Raw genomic sequence first — 21,081 nt, 5'->3', positions numbered from 1 at the left:
TTTCTCTCTTTGGCTATAATGTCGGCCATTTCTGTCTTGTCAATTTTATAAAGCTCATCAGCTGAGAGAGTACAACCGCAACTAAACAAATTAAAAATCCCAAAAGTGATTCTAGTGTACAATACATCTATAGCAATGATCATCATTAAATCAATAATTGACCCAATTAAATGGTACATTTGTAAGTCTAACACTACCAATACACAAAATTTTAATATCATAAGCTAACTTGTCTTTCTACCTTACCATGCTTTAATGATTGTTGGTGGCATTGTTAGAAATGTAGCTGCTAGTATAGTGGTATACTCATTATCTGATTCAAACATCTCTTGTTTCATGTGAGCCCTGTTTTCACTGAAAAACTCATCTACAACCATGTAGAACATTAAAAAATAAATTTAAAAAAATAGCAATGAGTTGATTGAAAGCATAATAATGTCACTTGCAGTTAAAATATCAACAAAATTGTGTCAGTGATGGATGCAATGTAACTGCATGTTATCAGTAAACAGTCTAGCAAAATTAATACATGTGAACACATGATACAGTTTATCAGAAAATTTTTACCGTAACTATATTTGAGATTGTACTGGATTAGAATTTCGCAAAAATTGGATCCCGCATGTAATCACATGCCACATTCCATAATACATGACACAGTCTTAATGACGTAAAAGTAAATCACAGCACAATTTTTAGAATCAAAAATTTTCTACCGTATTAATTTTCAGATTAAGGATCTCACTTAAACATGTACATGTATATAGATTGTACATGTATGTATAATAAAATATAATTAAATGAGCATCTTTTATGTGTAATGTACAAGCATATCAATTGTTCTGCTAGGAAGAGATGTAGAACTAATGAGTAAATTGATTATGCATTCTTAAATGCATGTACATATACATGTACATGTAGTCATGTACATGTACAGTATGCACAGGGTTTCCCACAGGATTTCGGAATAGTGCTCATGCAGCTTCTTGACATACATGTACATGTACATGTATACAAGAAACCCGTGAACTTTGACACACATTCACTCTCTCCTTACACATTTCTGATCCAGTCATTTCTGCAAACCATGCCACTTCCATTGCCATACTACCATGACTGCTACAATGCACTGATTGGGTCTATAAGAAACAATTATTTAAAACAAAGTACATATAACCGAAGTAGATTTTCTGACCTTCACAAATCTAACTCCAGCATTGTACATGAAAATTAGATGCATTGCCTCCTCCTCCTATAAAGTAAAAATAATCATAAAAAATTTTCATGGCATTCTAAGAATTTGATACATGTACTTGTGAATAATAAATTTTTAAAAATCATAACCAGTGGTGACCAGCCAGTGGTTTTAGTGATTGGGATATACATTTCCCATGTACATGTACGATTAAAAAATTGTGGTCCTTTGCTCACAATAATTAGTAATAACTTAATGAGTTTACCGTACCATACAACAGCCACAAATTACAATTCAAATTCAATTTTGTGTACTAACTAGTGAAATGCAATGCATAGCTAGTAGCATATAGTGTTCAGAGACCTACACAATGCTACATGCATGCATATGTACATGTAGGTACTATGCATGTACTACATACCAAGGCAGGAGTTGCTAATTTCTTACTTTAGCACTTAGTTTCAGTCTCTCACATAGCTGCAAGTAGCGTGGTTTGGTTTCACCATTGTAGCATTCACTCATTATTTTCTTGAATACTTGAACAAGTCCACGAAGTGTTCTTAATATCTCTGATTGAAATGCCTCAACAAAACCTAAGGAAGAAAAGGATTTGAGAGAGAGGGACAAAAAGAATAAAACTAAATACAATGTACAAATCAACAGATTAGAAAATTGCAACTATGAGATTAAACAAGCTCAATAATAAATTATTACACTTGTGATTTGTGAACACAAATATCGATTTAACCTTTGCAGCTGTTAGTAGGTAATAGCTTTTCAATGGTGTCTCTCCATTTTGTCTCCAACAACCCCAGTCGCATTTTTAAAAGACAATAAAACTCAAGAGCCTCAAGGAATAAAGCTTCTGGTGACTGCTGGACTGTACTCACAACCTGAGGTTCATTATCATCATCATCATCATCAGTGTCTGAATCTGAGTCGGAGTCTGGAGAAGATTTTTGTCGCTTCAGCAGAAAATAATCAAGAGGTTCAATGATGTCATCAAGGATGCATAGTAAAGGAGCTCTTTCCACATACCGAAACACCTAAATGAAATGGTTATATGTAATGCAGGACAACCTATCACAAAGCCTGAAATTTCATTCAAACAGTGTTCAGATATTGTTTCTGATCATTGCTTAATTTAATTTGCCATTTTTATGAAACAGTCAGACAGGTTTTCCAACAGGTTTGAGGCATAGTGCTCATGCAGCTTCTTGTCAGTGGATTTTTAAATTGCTTCAAAAATTGAGAAAAAAAAACAGGGTATTTCAGCAGAAATCACAAGACAAGAATTCTCTATTTCTATAATTTTTCAGATACACATACATGTTTTTACATTGTGTATCAACTTTGATCTGATTCTGATCAAGCTTGTATTTTTAATGAATTTTAAAAGTTGATCAAAAATCAAGTCTTTGTTAAATTCTGTCAAAATGGCTAGAAGAAAATCCTCAATTTTAATTTTTTTTTTCTGATACAAATACATGTCCTTATGCTGTGTATCAACTTTGAGCTGATTTCCATTAAATTTGGATTTTTAAATAATTTTTAAAGTTGCTAAAATACCATGTACTGTATTCTGGTCATGAGGCATACTGTTTAGCTCACTTAGCAAACTTAATGGGAACATGATTAATTGCTAATTATGTAAAATTGCTTTTTAAAATTAAATAAAAAGTTACTCAGACAAAAATTGAAGAAAAAACACAGGATTTGGTCGGACAATTGAGCAAAATGGTCGGAAAATGTCCAATATCAGACTGTCTTTCTGGCTTTGCATCAGTCTCATAAAATCCAGTAATTTAAAACTTGAAGCAGCGACACATGAATAAAAATTTCATGCATGAACATGCTGCTAATTTTGAAATTTACTTGCGATTTAAAAAAATAAAACTCGCAAAAAATCTAAATAATACGGTAAAAAGCTTTGATTTGCAAAAATTTACATGCATATACATGTCCACAAAAATAATTTTTGAGCCTCCAAAGTTTTCAGCCATGCAGTAGTATAGACCCTCTAGGAGCTAAGATTATTTTCAAAGAATAATTATGATTACAATAATGATATTCATTCATAATAAATAAAATTTTTCTATACGGTATCCACCCACGATGTAAATTATTGATGGCAAGAAGGTCTCAAGATTTAAAAAATCAAAAATGGTGACACCGCTTGGCCATTTTTGTGAGCGCTACAACGTACTACAGGCTTACAAGCAGCATTTATGGAAAGTATGGAGGCCAGACTACATCGTATAGACCAGGTAACTCTTGCTGCAACATATTTTTCTTGCCATGCTTCAATTCGGCACCTTGGGTTTTGATTTGCCTTTGATGTGGAGAGCTTGTTGCCGTCAGTAATTTTAATCGTGAGTGGCTACCGTAAATAATTCATTCAAAATAGTCTTAGCACCTAGGGGGTCTATTAGATATGGTCACAATAGTCTACCTTCTTTAAATTTGTACTGCGCAGCTTGGTTTTGTATTTCATCTGTCCCCAGTAATACACTCCAATGCCATCAAAAACTCCTTTATTGTACTCTTGATTCTGCTCTGGGTCCTGTCTGAAACCAAATACAGACAAATCATTCTCAGAAAACAAATATGGTGAAAATATAAAGCTTTCCTCGATCTCGATGCTCCTCTATAAAAATAAGACACATGACAAATAAAAAGTAATTTTTCACTCTTTTAAAATGAGTCTTACAATATTATAGGAGTTCCTCCACCTCTCCGACAGCCATTTTCTGAGTCTTTCAGTGCATGCCTCTATGAGGAGCTTCTTAGGAGGAGAGCTACCAGCCATATGCAGTTGCTGACTCGGTTGCTGACTCGGTTGCTGACTAGCCTGACTGTGGCTGCATCATTTGGAACTCTAGGTAGGTGTGGCTCCATCATGGGCGTGGTGGTGGGCAATGGTTTCACTTGACTCTTGCTATAAAAGTCACATTTACTGCTGAGGTCTCTGACCCATTGCTGGGTTTCCAAGCATGGCAGAGGAGTTAGAGGGACATGCTTTTGACTCTTTTCCTATTAGTGAACGAGTTGAATCTCTTGAGCAGTCTGCAGACTTAGACGAATCCACGGAAGACTGCAGCATAGACTGCACCGGTAACTCCGAGCAATCCGCAGGGGAGCAGTCGGTAGAGTTGGATTGCTGGAACAAAGAGTGTTGGAAGGCATTTGAAAACAATGATCTCACGGAAGCCATTCGTTTGCTGCCTTATTTTGTAACTGAACCTACCGCTGGAATAAAAAGTTATCATGGCTCAAATGGTATTACATTACTTCACCTCTCTTCAAAAAATGGCTGGTTAGATGTTACAAAAGATCTCGTTGCTGATTATCACTTTGATCCGCATGAAAAAGATAAAACAGGGCGAAGTAGTCTTCTTTATGCATTTGCAGATCATGCTATTGATGTATTAAAGTATTTGATTAATGTTTGTAATTGCAACCCGATGGCTACTAGTAATAATGGAAATAATATCCTTCATTACTCGGCTACTAATGGATCGCTTGTTGTTATAAAGTATATGATTGATCATTACCCAGACATGAACCTAATGGCTACGAATGAGCTAGGCGAGACTGTCCTTCATTGTGCTGTATGCCATGTAGATATTGTAAAATACCTGCTCATTGATTGCAACTGTGATCCCATGACTGCTGACACAGATGGTTGGACACCTCTTCATTTTGCTGCTGATTTGGGCCAATTCGCAACTGTAGAATATTTACTATCAACTGATAAATGTGATCCATTGGCTGAAGATAATGAAGGGAGAACTCCCATAAGCTTAGCCCTTTCCAAATCCATTGAGCACCCCAATATGGTCTCTGTCTTCAAAAAGTTTTACAAAATGAAGATATCTCACCCAATTGATTCTTATGTTAACATTCTTCTTCTTGGAAATTCGGGAACTGGTAAAAGTACTCTTGGCCATGTCATCACAAATACATCTACAGGCTCTGTTGTTCTTGGCTCTTTTAGGAATGTCAAAGAAGTAGAACCTTGCACTGCGGGCATCATTCCAACTGAACTACAGCATAAAACACTGGGTAACATCATTCTTCATGATTTTGCTGGTCACTCAGAATACTATTCAAGCCACAGTGCTATTATTGAGAACTTGTTAGGTTTTGGTGGCATATTTGTTGTCGTAATTAACATGCTTGAGAAGGAAGCAATCAAACAGCTTCGTTATTGGCAAACTATTGCAAAAAATGAAGTAGAAAAGGCTCGTGATCAGCCTCATGACATTATAGTAGTTGTCAGTCATGTGGATAAAATAAGTGGCCATACTGAAAGGAGGAGGGGAATAGAAAAGGCTGTTGGAAGCGAACCGTTATATTTCTTGGATTGTCGTAAGCTTGGAGGCACTAGTATGGGTTCATTTTTAAATAAATTGTCCAGTGCCTGTGAACATATTCGTACCACAAGGGAAATCCAGTTAAATTCATATCATCATGAAATGTACCACCTACTTGAAGATATGTCAGAGAACATCCTGACCCTGTCTAATTTACTTGCTGAAGTGACTGTTGGTTGCGCTCTACCAGAAGCGAAAGAAGAAATTGTGGATATTCTTAACTTGTTGCATTCAACTGGTTTGATCAATGTTATTAAAAGTGAAGATCAAATATGGATTGTCGTGGATAAAGGAATATTATTATCGGAGTTAAATGGAATTCTTTTTGCTCCAAAAATGTTTAAGGAACATATCACCATTGCTAGCAATACCGGTATTGTTAGTGTGTCTGGTCTTGCTAAACTCTTCCCTAAATACGATCCTGACATGTTAATCTGTTTTTTGAAGAACATGGAACTCTGTCAGGAAATAAACGTATCTTTTTTAAAAATGTCAAACCTCTTTCAATTAACTGTAAGAGACACAGAAAAAGATGCAAATCCACTGGAAGAAAGGTTGCTGTTCTTTCCATGTCTTTTGTATAGCGATAGACCTGATGAGATGATTAGTCACGTATTCAAGTTTGGTTGGTGTCTGCAGTGTAATAAAGAACATGATTTCTTCCCTCCTAGATGCTTTCACATTCTCTCTTTACATCTAGCTTATAAATTTGCTCTACCTCATGAAGATGACATCTTAAATCGATATTGTACATTTTGGAGAAATGGTCTACATTGGTTCAATGGTCATGGTGTCGGTGCACTAGTGGAGATTGTGGATGAGAGCCAGTCCATACTAGTAATGATGTCCTGTGAGGATGGTTACAGCGACGATATGGTTCTTCTAAGAAGAGATGTGATAAAAGAGATAATGAGTGTTTCGAAGGATTCTTGTCCATACATAGAAGTGAAGGAGTTTATCATTGATCCTAGTGACTTATCTTATCCTTTGGAGATACCAAAAGAAAGGAAAATATATAATGTATGTGCTGTACTGTCTGCAATTACAGAAGGCAGGAAATTTATAGTTACTAATGATCCTATGCATAGAGATTTAAAAATGGTCCTACCTGACGAATCATTGTCTGATATTTGTAACCTGTCACTTTTAGGAGGACGTGATATTAATGTAAGAAAATCTAATATTTTGATCAAAGTAATTATTTTGTTTTTGTTTAGCTTATCATAAAATGTAATCGTGTGACTTCTAAAGATAAACTTGGTAAGTTATTGTAAAAGCAATTGTTTGCAATATTACAGCGTATGTTTACAACTAATTATCTTTCAATTAACTTTGTTACAAGCACCCTTATCAGCTTGTTTTCTTAGTTGAGATTAGTGGTAGATATATGCCTTTTTAAATAACAGCATGAGCAAAACATTACTTAGCACCAAACTGCTAGAAGAATAATATTGAATTATGTTTTGCGTATAATGTGTTATTTAGACATTAGAGATCTTGATATTGTCATTGAAGAGTTGACATCAAGCCAACACTTACCTTGTCATGTATGGCATGATCTTGGGCTTCAGTTGGGTTTATATCAACCTACATTGGAAGATATTGAGAAATCGTTCAGAGGTGATTTAAGAACTTGTTTTCGTGAGTGTATGTCTGCCTGGTTAAAAGGAGCAGATAAAGTAATAGAAAAAGGAGGTCCAAGCTGGTTGTCATTAGCTTCGGCACTGAATAAAGAAGGAAAACGTCAAATAGCTAGTAGCATTAGAACTAAATACTGTTAATACCTCAATACTGTTAATGACTTACTGCTCTGCTTGGCCGTATGCTAAGCAGCTATAGTCCTTTCTTTAAAATGTCTTGCTACAACTTTAATTAATTTTTGTTTGTCATAATATAAAAAATGTCATATTTTTAAAGATTACTGTCTGTATCTGATTTTTCTTCATTGTACATGTTGCATTGTGACATAGTCAGCTACAGGCACTGTGCACTGAAAACAATAGTATTTATTAGTTTCAACTTGTTCACTTTTGAACAACACAGAATTGCTTTGATTCATAACTTTCAGTGCACAACAGTGTTTGGTACAACTATAGATTTATTCTAAAAACAAGTAGTTGTTTACACAAGTGAAACAGTTTATTTTTTTAGTTTCAACAAAGTGATTTAAACAACACAACAACATAGCAGTGATTTCATTTTGGTACATAATGCACACTCAAGCTAATTGAAAACAAGTGTATTTAGTTCAACTACTAAGTAGATTGAAAATTTAATACAAGTAAATACTTCTATCTAGTTATTATCCTCAAATTTGTGTCCCTTCCTACATCAAACCTACATTAAGCTCATTCACATTCACATTACCACCCAAACTGGCTGATACTTTGTCTGAATATTTTTACACTGCCATAGACTCATAGCCTGTAGGCTGTAGCTAGTAAAAAAGAAGAAAAATTAGAAGTCACTGACGTTAAAATATTGAGTTGCAAATTAGATTAATATCTGCCTGCACTGATGTTTATAGCTCAGAATAATGGCAATTTTAAGAAACAATAGAGTGAATAATTCCCTAATTATTTGGATGCTAAGAGGGATTGATCAACCAATGACATGGCTTTTGTTACTTATATTCAGTGTCCCTTCACAGTTCACACACAATATAAATATAATGACCGTTCCCCAGCCTACAGTCAATTACCCAAATGACTGTAGGCTTGGGAATGGTCTTACTGTACAAATTGAAATCATAGCAGATGTATCACTAACAACCATGCAATTAAATTTTTCTTTAAAGTTACTCCACTTAGGTGTAATTGTGAAACAGCAGGAATGCAAGCATGAACTTCTGATAATATTCTTTGTTGGCATACTGACAGCATATAACTAAAAACTTAACAAATCATCTTTACAGTGTGAAAAATAGAAATCATAATATTAATCACTACAGCTGGTTACATTACTGACACACATTTCATCATAGTTGAAACCAAATTGTTTGGCAACAGAACGAAACTCAATCTCAACATATACTGGGATCACACCAACATCTTTTCCTGAATCAGCTCTAGTAACAACACTTCCTCCAGCATACGGTCCAGTGGGAGTAGCTCCACAATAAATGTACAGCATCCAATCAGGATGTGGCCATGATAAGACACGCCATTCTTCAATTTGTGGTGTTAGAGGAGGATCAGTATATACGTGATTCATTACTCCAGGTTTTGTAATTGATACATTAGCAACTGTATACAATATTGGAGTAGAACATGTATTGTTACGTCCTCCACAGTAAGCAATGTGATCAACCCACACATCATTATGTGTTCCCAGTGGAACAAACTCATCACGTTGACAAGGAAAGTAATCAAAGGCTGCTGGCCAACCTCTCTGACCACAGTTGAGCCCACGAAGAATCCACCATTTACCTTTAATCTGAGATAGAGAGGTGAGGTTTTTAATAGTAGAACTGTCATTAGCAACACAAATTCCATCTGGTGGTGAGACAGGGAGACAGCCATGATCACTCATACATTGGAGAAGATGACGATATTTTGAACTATTGTAGCCATATGTTAGTTCACATAGTAGATTACAAGCTTCTTCATTAGTCTTGCCCTGACATTCTGAATTGCAATGCACGGCTTCACGACAAGAAGAATCTAGCAGACAAGTTGTTGTAGGTAGAGAGCAGTTTACTAAGAGACATGAAAAACCTGGTGCAACCAGTCCACCTAATAATAAATAAGGATTAATTATTTCTTGTTCTGTAGCTAGCAGTATATTCAAGAACTTTCCCTTCATCAGCCATATACATTTCTACCTTTGAGAAAAGCAATTATAAAATCCTAAATTTCTAGTCATGCTTTGTGAAATACATACAGTTCATAGTCTTAATTTGCTTAAATTTCCAAATTTGTTCGGGATCAACTGAAATAAAGTGTATGCATTTTTTGTATGTAGCAAAAATAGACTCAAAATACCACACAGGTCTTAATTTGGTCAAAAAATTAAAACTTCTCAGGCCAAGGCCAGTATACATGTAATTCATTTACATAGCACAGGTCAAATGCCTTCTTTTTTTAGAGCAAGAGTTACATGCAGGCAACAAAACTATTTAAATGATTTTGATATACTGATCATACCTTTGTCTTTTAATAGAGCTACGTTTCCACTTTTGTTAAATTGTGCAGAATAAGATATACAGGAAACCACAAGGAGCAGGTTCAATGAGAAAACAGTGGCAAAAGTCATTGAGGCCTAGTAGAGCAAAAATAAAACTATATCAAATCAAATGCAATATACTGTATACTGAGCTAAAATTGTGGAGGTGAGTTTATTTGGCAAGATGCCATATTTGCATCAATCCGGCTCCAATTTGATAGGGCTCAAGCTGTTGCCATGTTGCAACCTTCATCCTCTTTTAGAATCAATCCCATCAAACTTTAACACTCCAAATATTCTAGTTATACACAGTGCCATTTCACAACATGATTCATAGTTTCTCATTTCCTAACCACTATATCTTGTAATAGCGCAATAATTTGCATTTTTTAATTAATTTATACAGGCAATAAATAATGAATAGACACCTCGTATGAGGTGTTTATCACATCTGAAAAAATGAGGGCAAAGCCTGAAGTTTACAAGGTATTTATCTGTTTTAAACATATTCATGAAAACATAGTTATGACAACTGACAAGTGGTTAATTAGTGTTATTTTGCATTGAAACCTCATTTATAATCATTAAGAATTATTCAGAAGTAGTTTAATAAATATTAATTTACTACGCTAGCTCATAAACCCCAACATGCATTGTCCACCCTAAATGTAGGATAAAGGGTGTAGACTGAGACAGCATTTAAAGCCATGCAATACATGCATGCCATGGAGGCAGAATTTAGACATAAAACAACTTAATTTTAGTTCACAAAATGACAAAACAGTACTTACTGGCTTAGTCTGGCTAATCTGACAAATGGTATTAGCTGTCCCAAATCCCAATAGTTAGATTGCTGCTGAGTTCAAGTTCCAGATTCAAGAGTTACAAGGAGTTATGCAATGCATGGGCAACATGACCTTTTTAGCAGGAGGGGCGTGACAACGGCAGTTGCTGAGTGAGCAAAATTTGCAATCATTCAATCAGTGCATACATTTTAAAAATAGAAAACAGAATTCAGGCTTAACAAAGGTACTGAAATGAAATATGTAAGCTCAGTGCTCACTTTTATTCTATTTTAATGCATTGTACACATCTTACATCTAGTGACTACTCAACAGTGACTCTTGCAAAGATGTTGCATAAAAATGTGTCCATCATGTGCAGGGTTTGTCCAGTGGTCCAGTGTATATACTCACATTGTAAGTTAAAAAATGAATAGGAGTACAATGTATGCTGACTATGCTTAGGTGTGGGTTTGGATTTACAGCACTCTTCATGATTGGGCTGACCTATAGTGCATTGCTTTGAAAGTAACTTTTAAAATTCATTAAAAAATAAAAATTTGACTTGCTAGACATACAACATCAGAACATGAATGCATTAGACAAAATTATATAAAATAAAGAATTCTTTTTTAGCTGTTTTTGATCAAATTTGGCACGAGATCGTGTACTATAGCCCATGTCTTGGGCCACATTTCAAACAAGTTTAAAAATTTATAAAAATTTTAATTTTGATAAGAATCAGCTTAAACTTGATTTATACACAACATCAAAACATGCATAGTACATAATAGAAAAATTAGAAAAATTCTCCTTGCCATTTTTGACAAAAATTAATACATGAATCGGGGTTTTCTATAAAACTCTAGTGCCGAGGCTGTTTAGCATGCCCACAGTGGGTATGCTAAACAGCCTCATGAGCTTAGCTGAGCACTATACCAAAATTTTGGGGAAAACCCTTTCTCTCCTCTGGGCTCAGAAACTATGTATTGCTGAGATCATAATAATCTTAGTCATTCCTCAATACAATTACAAATACATATCTTGTACCTTATTGAAGCACTTTTGTCATACATGTCAATCCAATAGTATAAAAGAAATTACTACAATGTAGAACAGCTAAATGTGCCACTCAATTATTTTGACCAGTAATGTACAGCAATTAACAGTTAGGGAGTTACACGTACATGCAATAATTTACATAACTAGATTCATAAGGAAAATACATAAAGTAAAATAATGATACATGAATCAATTAAAATTCAAAATAATGCACACACATTATATTATTTTCAATGAAACAAATAAGCCCCCCCTACGGCTCCCTTATTTTTAATTGATTCAAAGTACTATTAAAAACTTTGGAAATATATGGAATTATTAAGATAATGTACATTCATAGTATAATTGAGATACATTATAACTAAAGTATCATTAACTTATTATTATTTACAGTATTGTCTCTGGTATCACTGGTATTACAAACCCAGCCTGTGTCCTATGACTCCTTCCTCTCAATACTAGAACATAATGAACATTAATATCACTATCAGTGACTGATTCATAGCTGAGTCACTCCACCTAATAAGCCAGCAATAGTATACTTCCTTTTCCTAGTTGTACCTGTTGTAAGTTTATCGGTTGAGGGAGACATATTTGTGCTTTTCTTAGACTGATCTTGATTTTGGTACAGATGCAGTGGCTCTGGATGCTGGCCAAGTTCACTGCTTGCCTGTCATTTTGTGACTGTTACTGACAAATGTTGATCTGTTATTCCTAGTATCTCTGAAGTGTGAGGTCTGTGAGGTCCCTTTTTTTCACTGTCTATCCTTAATTCCACTTCATCAACAGTAATTGGACGCACGTTAATGTCTCTGACGGCACAGAACTAACAGCAATTGTTCGAGTACTCATTTTCATAATGGGAAAAGTCCAAATAAAACACCAAAAATTCACAAATAAACTGAGCAAACTCCACCAGGCAAAAAGCATAGAAACAAATATATAGTCTTGCAGTGTATCTATTAAGTTCATAATTTTCAGAAAAGATGGATTCAATTCTTGACAGAGTTCCATGTTCTTCAGGAAACAGATCAACATATCAGGATCATATTCAGGGAAGAGTCTAGTCAGACCTGACACACTAACAATACCAGTATTGCTAGCAGTGCCAACATGTTCTTTGAATGTCTTTGGAGCAAAGAGAATCCCATCCAACTCAGTTAGCAGTATACTCTTATTCACAACAGCCCATGGTACCTTGTTTTCACTTTTGAACACTGATCAAACCACTTGAGTGCAACGAATGAAGAGCATCCAAGATGTCTTCTTTCTTATCTGGTATAACATAATCATTATTGTCCTCACCAGCAGCCATTACATCTGAGAGGGTCAGTGTCAGGGTTCTGTAAAAAATGTCATTAAATAGATGTTTTCCTCAGTATGTAGGGAGAATTTAGTGCTTTCTGTCATTAAATGACTCTTATACATTTGTGGCATTCATCACTATATCTGTCATTGTTGATACTCTATATATATACTGTAAGAATATTCCTTGAAATATTCACAGACAAGGAATGGAACACCTGTCACCAGGACAACAACTTCAACAAGCCCTATTTTACTACTACTACTCTAGATTTATATAATCCAATTTATAATGGAAATACATAAAGTAAAACTATAAGTATAATGCATGGATTAGTTAATTACAAATTCAAAATAACTCACATACATTACTATTAAAGTATCATTATTATTATTTATAGTATAGTCTCTGGTATGACTGTGGGTATTACAAACCCAACCTGCAGTGTCCTATGACCTCCTTCTCCTTCTTCACTCTCCCTCCTCTCACTCCTGGAACATAAAGCAACATTAATATCACTATCAGTGACTGGCTCATCCACTGATGATCCATTAGTTATATACTGTAACTCATTCACTTTAACCAACAAACCAGCAACAGTATACTCCTCTTCCTAGCTGAACCTGTTGTCAGTATATCAGTTGATGGAGTCACACTAGGAACACTTGATAACTGATCTTGACTTGGTACAGACAGCCATCGAGTGGCTCTGGATATTTAAAAATGTTGACCAAGTTCACCACTTGACTGTTGTCTAACGGCCATTACCAATGGATGCTAGTCTGTTATTACAAGTATTTCTGAGGCATGATGTTTAAGTGTTCTTAGAGGTCCCTTCTCTTCAGTATATCTACTCCTTCAACTTCATTAGCAGTGATTGGTTGCATACTAATGTTCTGACAGCACTGAACTGACCACAATTGTTTAAGTGTTCATTTTCAAGACAAATAAAGTTCTAAATAGAATGACTAAAAATGATAATAAATAGCAAATAAATTTTACATTTTAAAGTACTTCTCAAAAACTTGTGTCTTACCAAAATATAGCTACCTCCAGAACAGAACAGTCTTAAATATGTTATAATTAAGAACACCTAGTCCACCCTCCCCCACTGATATAGTGAGTGTCCATACCCACCTTAACAACAGGTACCCTATCATCACTAAAATGTACGACACCTATAATCAAAATGGTAACACTAGCCACGCCCAATAACCAAACGCCATACCTTATAAGGATATATTCTCTCTCTTCTAGTGAAGTAGCCACCTTCAAATAGAACCCAGTCTATTTTGATGTCCCAAGCATAAGTGTAGCATCTAATGAGTGCAGAGATAATCAACAGGCTAGAAAGAAGTAATGGAAACCAGATTGGATAGGAGCATCCTTAATGAGATACATGTAAATGCACATTGTACATGCACACAGTTATGTACAAATTGACATAGTTTGCAAGCAAAACTTTCATTATTTATGTTCACAGAGCCACAAAAACAATGAAATTAATGCTCCAAAAAGGAAGTAGTAGAACTAAAAAATATTGCCCCACTCTCTCTCTCTTTATGTAACCTTTCAGAGCAGCTACTACTAAGAAGTTGATTGTATTCCAGCATTAGATGAGGGAAAGCCTCCCTAGTGCTACCATAATGTCTATGCAGGAAGCATAGCAACAAATGATCTCACAGTTTAGTATAATTATGATACCACACTTAACTAATGATTCTATATGGAGGAATACATACATGTAAACAAGAAAAATTGAATACTACTATACATGTGTACATGCATTGTTATAAGGTAAAATCTTGCGTGGAATCAATTTTGACTGCATGGATAAATTGATAGCTAGTTAGTCATGATATTTGTTACATGCAAGTACTGTATCCTAATGTATTATCATAATAATATATATTAACTGTATGGTTTACCGGTGGTAGCTAGCATTCTGGCCATACACAGGATAACAGATAAAGTATCGCATGTCTAGTAACACAATAGCAAGAGAATTGAGTATCCAGAAATCAGGAAATGAGACATCATAATACAGGAATAGAATCCTTACCTAAAGGAAACAGAGTGGATGAATGTTGGGTAAGAAATTTCCCAAAATTGAATTTTTATAAATTTTTAAAGTTGCAGTCAAAGATCAAATTTCACCAAAAATCAATAGATGAGAATTCTTAATTTTCTACTTTTTCCTGATTCATTGTACATGTTCTAATGCTGTGTAGAAAGTTTGAGCTGATTCCAATTAAAATTGGATTTTTTACAAATTTGCACACCTACTGACCACATCCACTTACAACTTCCTTAAAAAGCCACCAGTGTGACCTTCAGTATAACAATGGTACCGGTAATCAGAAGAGGATTAGCCAGACTACCTGCATAGAGACAGGACCAACGTAATAAGGTATATGTATGTGTACATGTAGCCAGATTGGCAAATAAAAATAATAATAATCTGGAACTCCAAAAATGCCCATAAACGATGCCACCTTCAAAAAATATTGAGTTTCAATATACTAGTTCAGCTAGTAAATTTGTAAAGGAATTTTAAAACACTAGAATAAATATTATTAATAAATATTATTAAGGGATAAATGAATGAAGTTCAAAACTTGCTAAATTTGGATTAATTTGATCTGTGTGCATGTTTTCCTTACTGCGAACTATTTTTAAATGTTGAGATGATTTCTTGGATCAAACTCAAAAATTATGATGTTATTGATGCCAAAGTACCTCCAGAAGAAAGTATTAGCTGCAAAAGAAAAGAGCGAAACTGAAAGAATGAAACCCGACCAAAGACCCAGCAACTGGTACCAGTGTCAGGGGACCATGGTAAGGGACTATGGATCTGATATACACCTGTGTATATGCAATAATAATAATAAAATAATACTTGTACATGCATTTTTTACTCTTACATGCTATAATAGCCACTATTGTCATTATAAAAATTGCTCCCATCAGCCACCCATTGGCCAGTATAGCCCACGGTGAAGAGACTCCACCCAGTGGGGGGGGGACACGAAGCTTAGCTATGGCCCAACCATGGTTACTGTTCTCCAGTTAATTTATCATAATTTCCTGTAAAGAGAGGGAGAGATGGGAAAATGGATAAAAATCTAAAATATCAGAAAATTAAAACAATTGTTGTTTTATTACTTTAATTCTTTGAATAAGAGTGTTGATCTCTTTTAGTTCATGAAAATACAATATCTCGACATTTTCTTTATAAAACTTGTTGCCACAATCCGAACTTGCAAGCTACATGTACATGCATGCATAAATAAATAAATAGCACATGTACATTACATTTACGTATATAGTGTACATGTAGTTTAATATGCGTAAATACTGACTTTGTCAGGTTTCTTGAGTATCATTCTAAAGCCAGTGATTTAGTTTCTAAAAAAAGAGATTTAAACAATAAATCATGAATATTTAAAATGGCCATAACTTAAAAAAAGTTGAAGTCGGAATCAATTCAAGCTTGCTACATAGCATAAGGACATCAATATGTGCCACAAAATTTTATCAAAAAATTTGGAGTGATTTTGGGAAAAACCATGAGCTATAGCCTTGGGTATGTGCTAATAAAAATATTTACTAATACATTCATAGTACAAGATTGAAGCTTTTGATGCATACATGTATCAATATTTTGAGCTGGTTCCAACAATTACTTTTTGAGTTATAAGCATTTTAAAAACTAGCAAAATGGTCTGAGGCCAAATTTCTTCAAAAATGAATATGACATTTTTACGATACATATAGGTACATGTACATGTATAGATGTTCCTTATCTGCATATCAACATTGAGTTGATTCAGATCAAATTTGGATTTTTAATGAATTTTTAAGTTGCTAACAAATTGGACCAATGAACAAAGGCCTTCCAAATTTCTTCAAAATGGTTAGAAGAGAAAATTCACTATGTTTAAATACATGTTCTTGAGCTGCAAATTAACTTAAAGCTGATCTCCCTCAAATTTGAATTTTCTATAAATTTTTGAAGTTACTCAGAATGCCATGTACAAGTACATGTACTGTATTGTAGTGCTTGTCAACTCATGAAGTATGCTGTTTAGCTCACTTACAAGTAGCATGCTTTGTGGGAAACCTAGATGCACTGTAAAGTTTCTTTTGTACTGTAAATATGTAAAAAAAATATTCATGACTAAATTTTAAGTAACATAAACCAATTAAATGATACTTAAAATTATCATTAAGCAATGATGTTAGATATGCTTAAGCAATACCAAAGAGCTTGTACATATGATTTAAGCCAAAAATTATATGCAAATCCTTGTACTTATGCTTGAATTAAAAAGTGCTAGACCTCAACCCTGAATTTTTTTATAATTTTGTATTCACAATTGTAATGATGATATAGCATCCTTTAAACATTGTTCATGCATGTACATGTAGATGCACATCTACTATAAATGTATGACTAATTGCAAGCCATGCTTTGTGTATACTCACTAGTGTGTGTGCATGTATGTGTACTGTAAACACACACATACACACATACGCACATACGCACATACGCACACACACACACACACGAAAATTAATTAATGATTTAAATACCCACCTACATGTACATGAATATTTAAGTACCAATTTAAAAAGCATGGCAGCATCTAGTTGTGTGATGGCAGTAAAGAAAGACAGCATTCCCTGTAAGTCATGTGTTTTAAAAGAATTTACAATCAAAAATTAACTGTATAAACAAAGTACGTGTAGCATACAGTGTCCTTTATATGTAACATAAACTATAACTGTGTTCATAGCAATAGTTAACATAGAGTTCAGTTACACAAACACCTTATCAGTTAAACCAATAGCTGAGTGAGGCTCAGACAGTGCGGAGAGAGTTGGGGCTCCATAAAAGATCTTTAACCCGCCATTTCTGGTTCTCAAGGCCAGACTGTCTGTCCCTTGCCCAGTAAGCATATTTTCAAATAGAAGGGAAACCCCATACTCTGTTAATTTCGACTCTTAAGTCAATGGATGCGTTGAGCTTTGAAGATGCCAGTACTTTCAATCGAGATGCAAGCCCAGCGCTAGGCTATGGTTATGGTAGCTGGGTCCTGAGACATAGCCCGGGGGTTAGGTCGAAACACAAACACACACACACACACACTGTCAAGGAAATAGATAATGATATTCATGAGCCACTGTAGTGTAGAATAATCTAGAACCTTTCTTACACAAATGCATTAGTGTATCTTCAATGTTTCCTAGCACTGAATATTCTAGAAGACTCTATCCTACACTAATCTACATGTATACATGAGAGCATAATGTCACTGGTAGATTAACCTAGAAACTTTACAAATAGTCTAGAAATAAAACTCACTGACTATAAAACAGAGAGAGCAAAGTGAACCAAACTTAGAACAAAACAAGTGAAAATAATCACAAGAGGAACTTAAGGAAACTTCATTACCAAAAGAAATAAAGAAGATGCCTAGTCTAAAGATTCACTTTAATGGAGAGACAAGAAGGACACAAGTCCAGGAAGACATCACTTATGATGGTCTCTTACAGAGTATCATCTCTCTATTCCCTGGACTAAATGAATCCAGTGCTCCTACACTGAGGCTCTTCTATAGAGACACTGATGGGGACATTATCACCCTCTCCTCTGATGAAGAGGTGACCACAGCTATAGCTGAGATACCCTCGGGCGGAGTCTGGAGGTTGACGGCTCGTTTGGTGGAACCCCCTCCCAGTTCTTCCTCAGGAGGTCGAAATAAGACACACCCACTTTTAGATCTATTTGAAGCACTAGTGAATCCACTTCAGAGCGTACTTGATAAAGAAGAGACAGACAAGAAAGAAGGAGAAGAGGAGACTGAACAAGAGGAAACAACAACTGGAGGAGAAGGAGCCACACCCAATGAAAAAGGAGTCACTGCTGAAGGGAGTGAGACAGTAAAGGAAGATGAAACTAAAGAAGAGAAAGTCAAAGCAAAGCCCAAGACAGGCAGTGGTCCAGTCTGGACTACCTATGAGATAAGAATGGGTCCATCTCACAATAATTACTGTCATTATCACAGACGCTTACTGAGGCCACCACCATCACTCTTTAGTCTAAACTTATTTTAGACTAAAATAATATTAAAACTTGTTTCAAACTTGTATCATTATCATGTACTGTTGATAACATTTTACATGTATTAATAGTTACTAGTAATTATTGTTGTTGTCGTGCTTAAAGTATTATTATTAATAATATTTTTAACCTAATTTATCAAATTTGTGTCTCCAATGGAATATTTATTGCTATGCATCAGGCTATTAGCAAAATACATACATGTATATGTACTGTATTTGAATACCATTTACTGAGGGATAGTCTACCTAACTACTTTACATCTACATGTACATCTACATGTACATGTACATGTATCATCAATACATTTAGTATTAATACTGTTTCATTGTGTGTACATGTACCACAAGTCAGTGCATGACTTACAGTATAGGTATTCCTCATCAGTGTATGTTGGAATGGGAAGTTTCTTTAGTAGTCACATACAAACGATACAACACCAGCTCATCCTAAATTAACAATTAGCACTTAATACTGTACAGTGGAAAATTTTGGAGGGAGCTAAATTGCTAAAATTGAAAATTTTTTGCGAAAATGTGGCCACATGTAGTTGAGCACATGCATAAGGGCTCAAAATGGCAGATTTTTATTTTGGCAAATGGCTATCAAAGCGCCTAATTTGCCAAATTAAACTACCTCCAAAATTTTGCACTACATGATAGCTTAATATCTAGAATGAAAAATTTATCGTTAAACTATTTTAGAAATATCAAATATTTGTCCTACTACAAAGTACATGTACATGCACATTGCAAGTTTGAATTCTCTATGTACTGTATATTGGGCATGAATGAGCCTTACAATAACAGCAATGGTTTGGTTTAGTTGGTGTGTCTTGCAAGGCTCAATACCACTATACATGCAAATCCCAACAAATATTTTTACAATAAAAATTTGAGGTCACAAAATAAACTAACTATACTGAACTTGTAGAATAACATTAAACGACTTACTTAAGTTTGTGAACAACATCCATTTCCAAGGTCAAACGTGCTTCCTTCTGAGTCTTGCCTTTGGGTGCCTGTACCCTGAACCACTGTCAGTTGGTATCAGTAATGTTCTAAAATTAAAAAAATTAATTAATGTGACAAACATAAGGATTTATTCCGAAATAAAAGATATGCTACTGATAATAACAATAGTAGGGACTAGTACAGTACATAATATTTTGGCCACAAATCCCACCTGCCACCATTTGGTTTAATATTAACACACTTTACTGAGCCAAAGTTAACTCCTAATAGCTTCAAACTCAGCTAATTACACATATATACATGTAATTCTCCACTTATAGTAATATTAATAGTACAGTCATGCCACGTGAAGTGTTGATTATTCGTTGCACTTTTAGTAGGTCCTATACACTCCATCCTTTTTTATGTAAATGACAAAATAAGCACTGAGCAACAGGATATTCATATACTAGCTCTTGGCAATATATTTGATTATGCATATACTATTATCCATGTATAGTCATCTAACACATAATAACAAATACATTCTCATACTATGCAAGTTCAACATGCTTCGATAATTATTAGACAATGCTCTATTGTAAGCAGTCATGAGGGCATGCATTCATTTACTATACTGTACGTGTATGTTATGCAAACAATACTATCAATCTCATGCATGCTGTATGGTCATGAGCATTATTAGACAATGCTCTATTGTGAGCAGTCATGAAGGCATTTTTGAATGTACATGTACCAAACACAAAGCAAACAAATAATGCAGTAGCTTTACAATGGCTATAACAAGCAATACACACATACACCAAAAAGGGACAAATTTATACTACATCAAAACAAATATTGTGGTATCATATAAGATACATAGTACCTAATAAGGTTTTCTTCCTGACTATATCTCCCATGTGTGATCAGTCCTGTGTGCTCAATATTAGCAAGAACAACATAACTCTCTGAGTATACCTACAATTATAGAAATAACATATTCCCTTCTCTCTAGCTTTAAGAGGCTAATCTATACCTGCCAATTGCCAACTTGAGCTGGTGCAGTAAGACAGTTCATAATCTGCTAGGATTATTTACAATTTATGGATGACT

At 34.7% G+C, this 21,081-nt stretch overlaps 3 protein-coding genes and 2 long non-coding RNA genes across 5 annotated transcripts in view; 1 reads left to right on the top strand and 4 right to left on the bottom strand.

The window, feature by feature from the left end:
• Nucleotides 1-4,004, bottom strand: part of LOC100640789 (uncharacterized) — a 10,462-nt gene extending 6,458 nt beyond the window's left edge. The window contains exons 1-8 of the mRNA XM_019994360.1: nt 3,906-4,004; nt 3,648-3,842; nt 1,944-2,241; nt 1,643-1,788; nt 1,196-1,252; nt 1,058-1,139; nt 247-367; nt 77-81 (exon numbers count right to left, since the gene is read on the bottom strand). Coding sequence (XP_019849919.1) covers nt 77-81; nt 247-367; nt 1,058-1,139; nt 1,196-1,252; nt 1,643-1,788; nt 1,944-2,241; nt 3,648-3,842; nt 3,906-4,004 — 1,003 coding nt within the window. The remainder of the gene's footprint in view (nt 1-76; nt 82-246; nt 368-1,057; nt 1,140-1,195; nt 1,253-1,642; nt 1,789-1,943; nt 2,242-3,647; nt 3,843-3,905) is intronic.
• Nucleotides 4,005-4,152: 148 nt separating this feature from the next.
• On the top strand, nt 4,153-7,521 carry LOC109580799 (uncharacterized). Its single transcript, XM_019994332.1, has 3 exons — nt 4,153-6,738; nt 6,789-6,831; nt 7,057-7,521. The coding sequence occupies exons 1-3, from the start codon at nt 4,189-4,191 to the stop codon at nt 7,350-7,352; spliced, it is 2,889 nt and encodes a 962-aa protein (XP_019849891.1). The 5' UTR covers nt 4,153-4,188; the 3' UTR covers nt 7,353-7,521.
• Nucleotides 7,522-8,431: 910 nt separating this feature from the next.
• Nucleotides 8,432-10,673, bottom strand: LOC109580811 (uncharacterized). The gene is made up of 3 exons (XM_019994364.1): nt 10,527-10,673; nt 9,717-9,831; nt 8,432-9,305 (listed from the first exon to the last, which is right to left on the bottom strand). Exons 2-3 carry the CDS (start codon nt 9,823-9,825, stop codon nt 8,509-8,511), a joined length of 906 nt encoding a protein of 301 aa, XP_019849923.1. The 5' UTR covers nt 9,826-9,831; nt 10,527-10,673; the 3' UTR covers nt 8,432-8,508.
• A 2,479-nt stretch (nt 10,674-13,152) lies between these two features.
• Nucleotides 13,153-14,411, bottom strand: LOC109580798 (uncharacterized). The gene is made up of 3 exons (XR_002184362.1): nt 14,114-14,411; nt 13,922-14,063; nt 13,153-13,853 (listed from the first exon to the last, which is right to left on the bottom strand). It is a non-coding gene; the product is annotated as an uncharacterized LOC109580798 (long non-coding RNA).
• Nucleotides 14,412-19,381: 4,970 nt separating this feature from the next.
• Nucleotides 19,382-21,081, bottom strand: LOC109580816 (uncharacterized). The gene is made up of 4 exons (XR_002184378.1): nt 21,005-21,081; nt 20,855-20,946; nt 19,966-20,072; nt 19,382-19,461 (listed from the first exon to the last, which is right to left on the bottom strand). It is a non-coding gene; the product is annotated as an uncharacterized LOC109580816 (long non-coding RNA).

The sequence above is a fragment of the Amphimedon queenslandica genome, unplaced genomic scaffold (genome assembly GCF_000090795.2).
Source record: "Amphimedon queenslandica unplaced genomic scaffold, v1.1 AMPQUscaffold_13475, whole genome shotgun sequence".
In the NCBI taxonomy this organism is placed as follows: domain Eukaryota; kingdom Metazoa; phylum Porifera; class Demospongiae; order Haplosclerida; family Niphatidae; genus Amphimedon; species Amphimedon queenslandica.
This window is presented reverse-complemented; position numbering and strand designations above follow the sequence as displayed.

Coding starts and splice junctions, on each gene's coding strand:
- LOC109580799 (XM_019994332.1), top strand. CDS start 4,189: ATGGCAGAGGAGTTAGAGGGACATGCTTTTGACTCTTTTCCTATTAGT. Junction 6,739..6,788: donor TAGGAGGACGTGATATTAAT/GTAAGAAAATCT, acceptor GTTTTTGTTTAG/CTTATCATAAAATGTAATCG. Junction 6,832..7,056: donor GACTTCTAAAGATAAACTTG/GTAAGTTATTGT, acceptor TGTGTTATTTAG/ACATTAGAGATCTTGATATT.
- LOC109580811 (XM_019994364.1), bottom strand. CDS start 9,825: ATGACTTTTGCCACTGTTTTCTCATTGAACCTGCTCCTTGTGGTTTCC. Junction 9,306..9,716: donor AGCTCTATTAAAAGACAAAG/GTATGATCAGTA, acceptor ATTTATTATTAG/GTGGACTGGTTGCACCAGGT.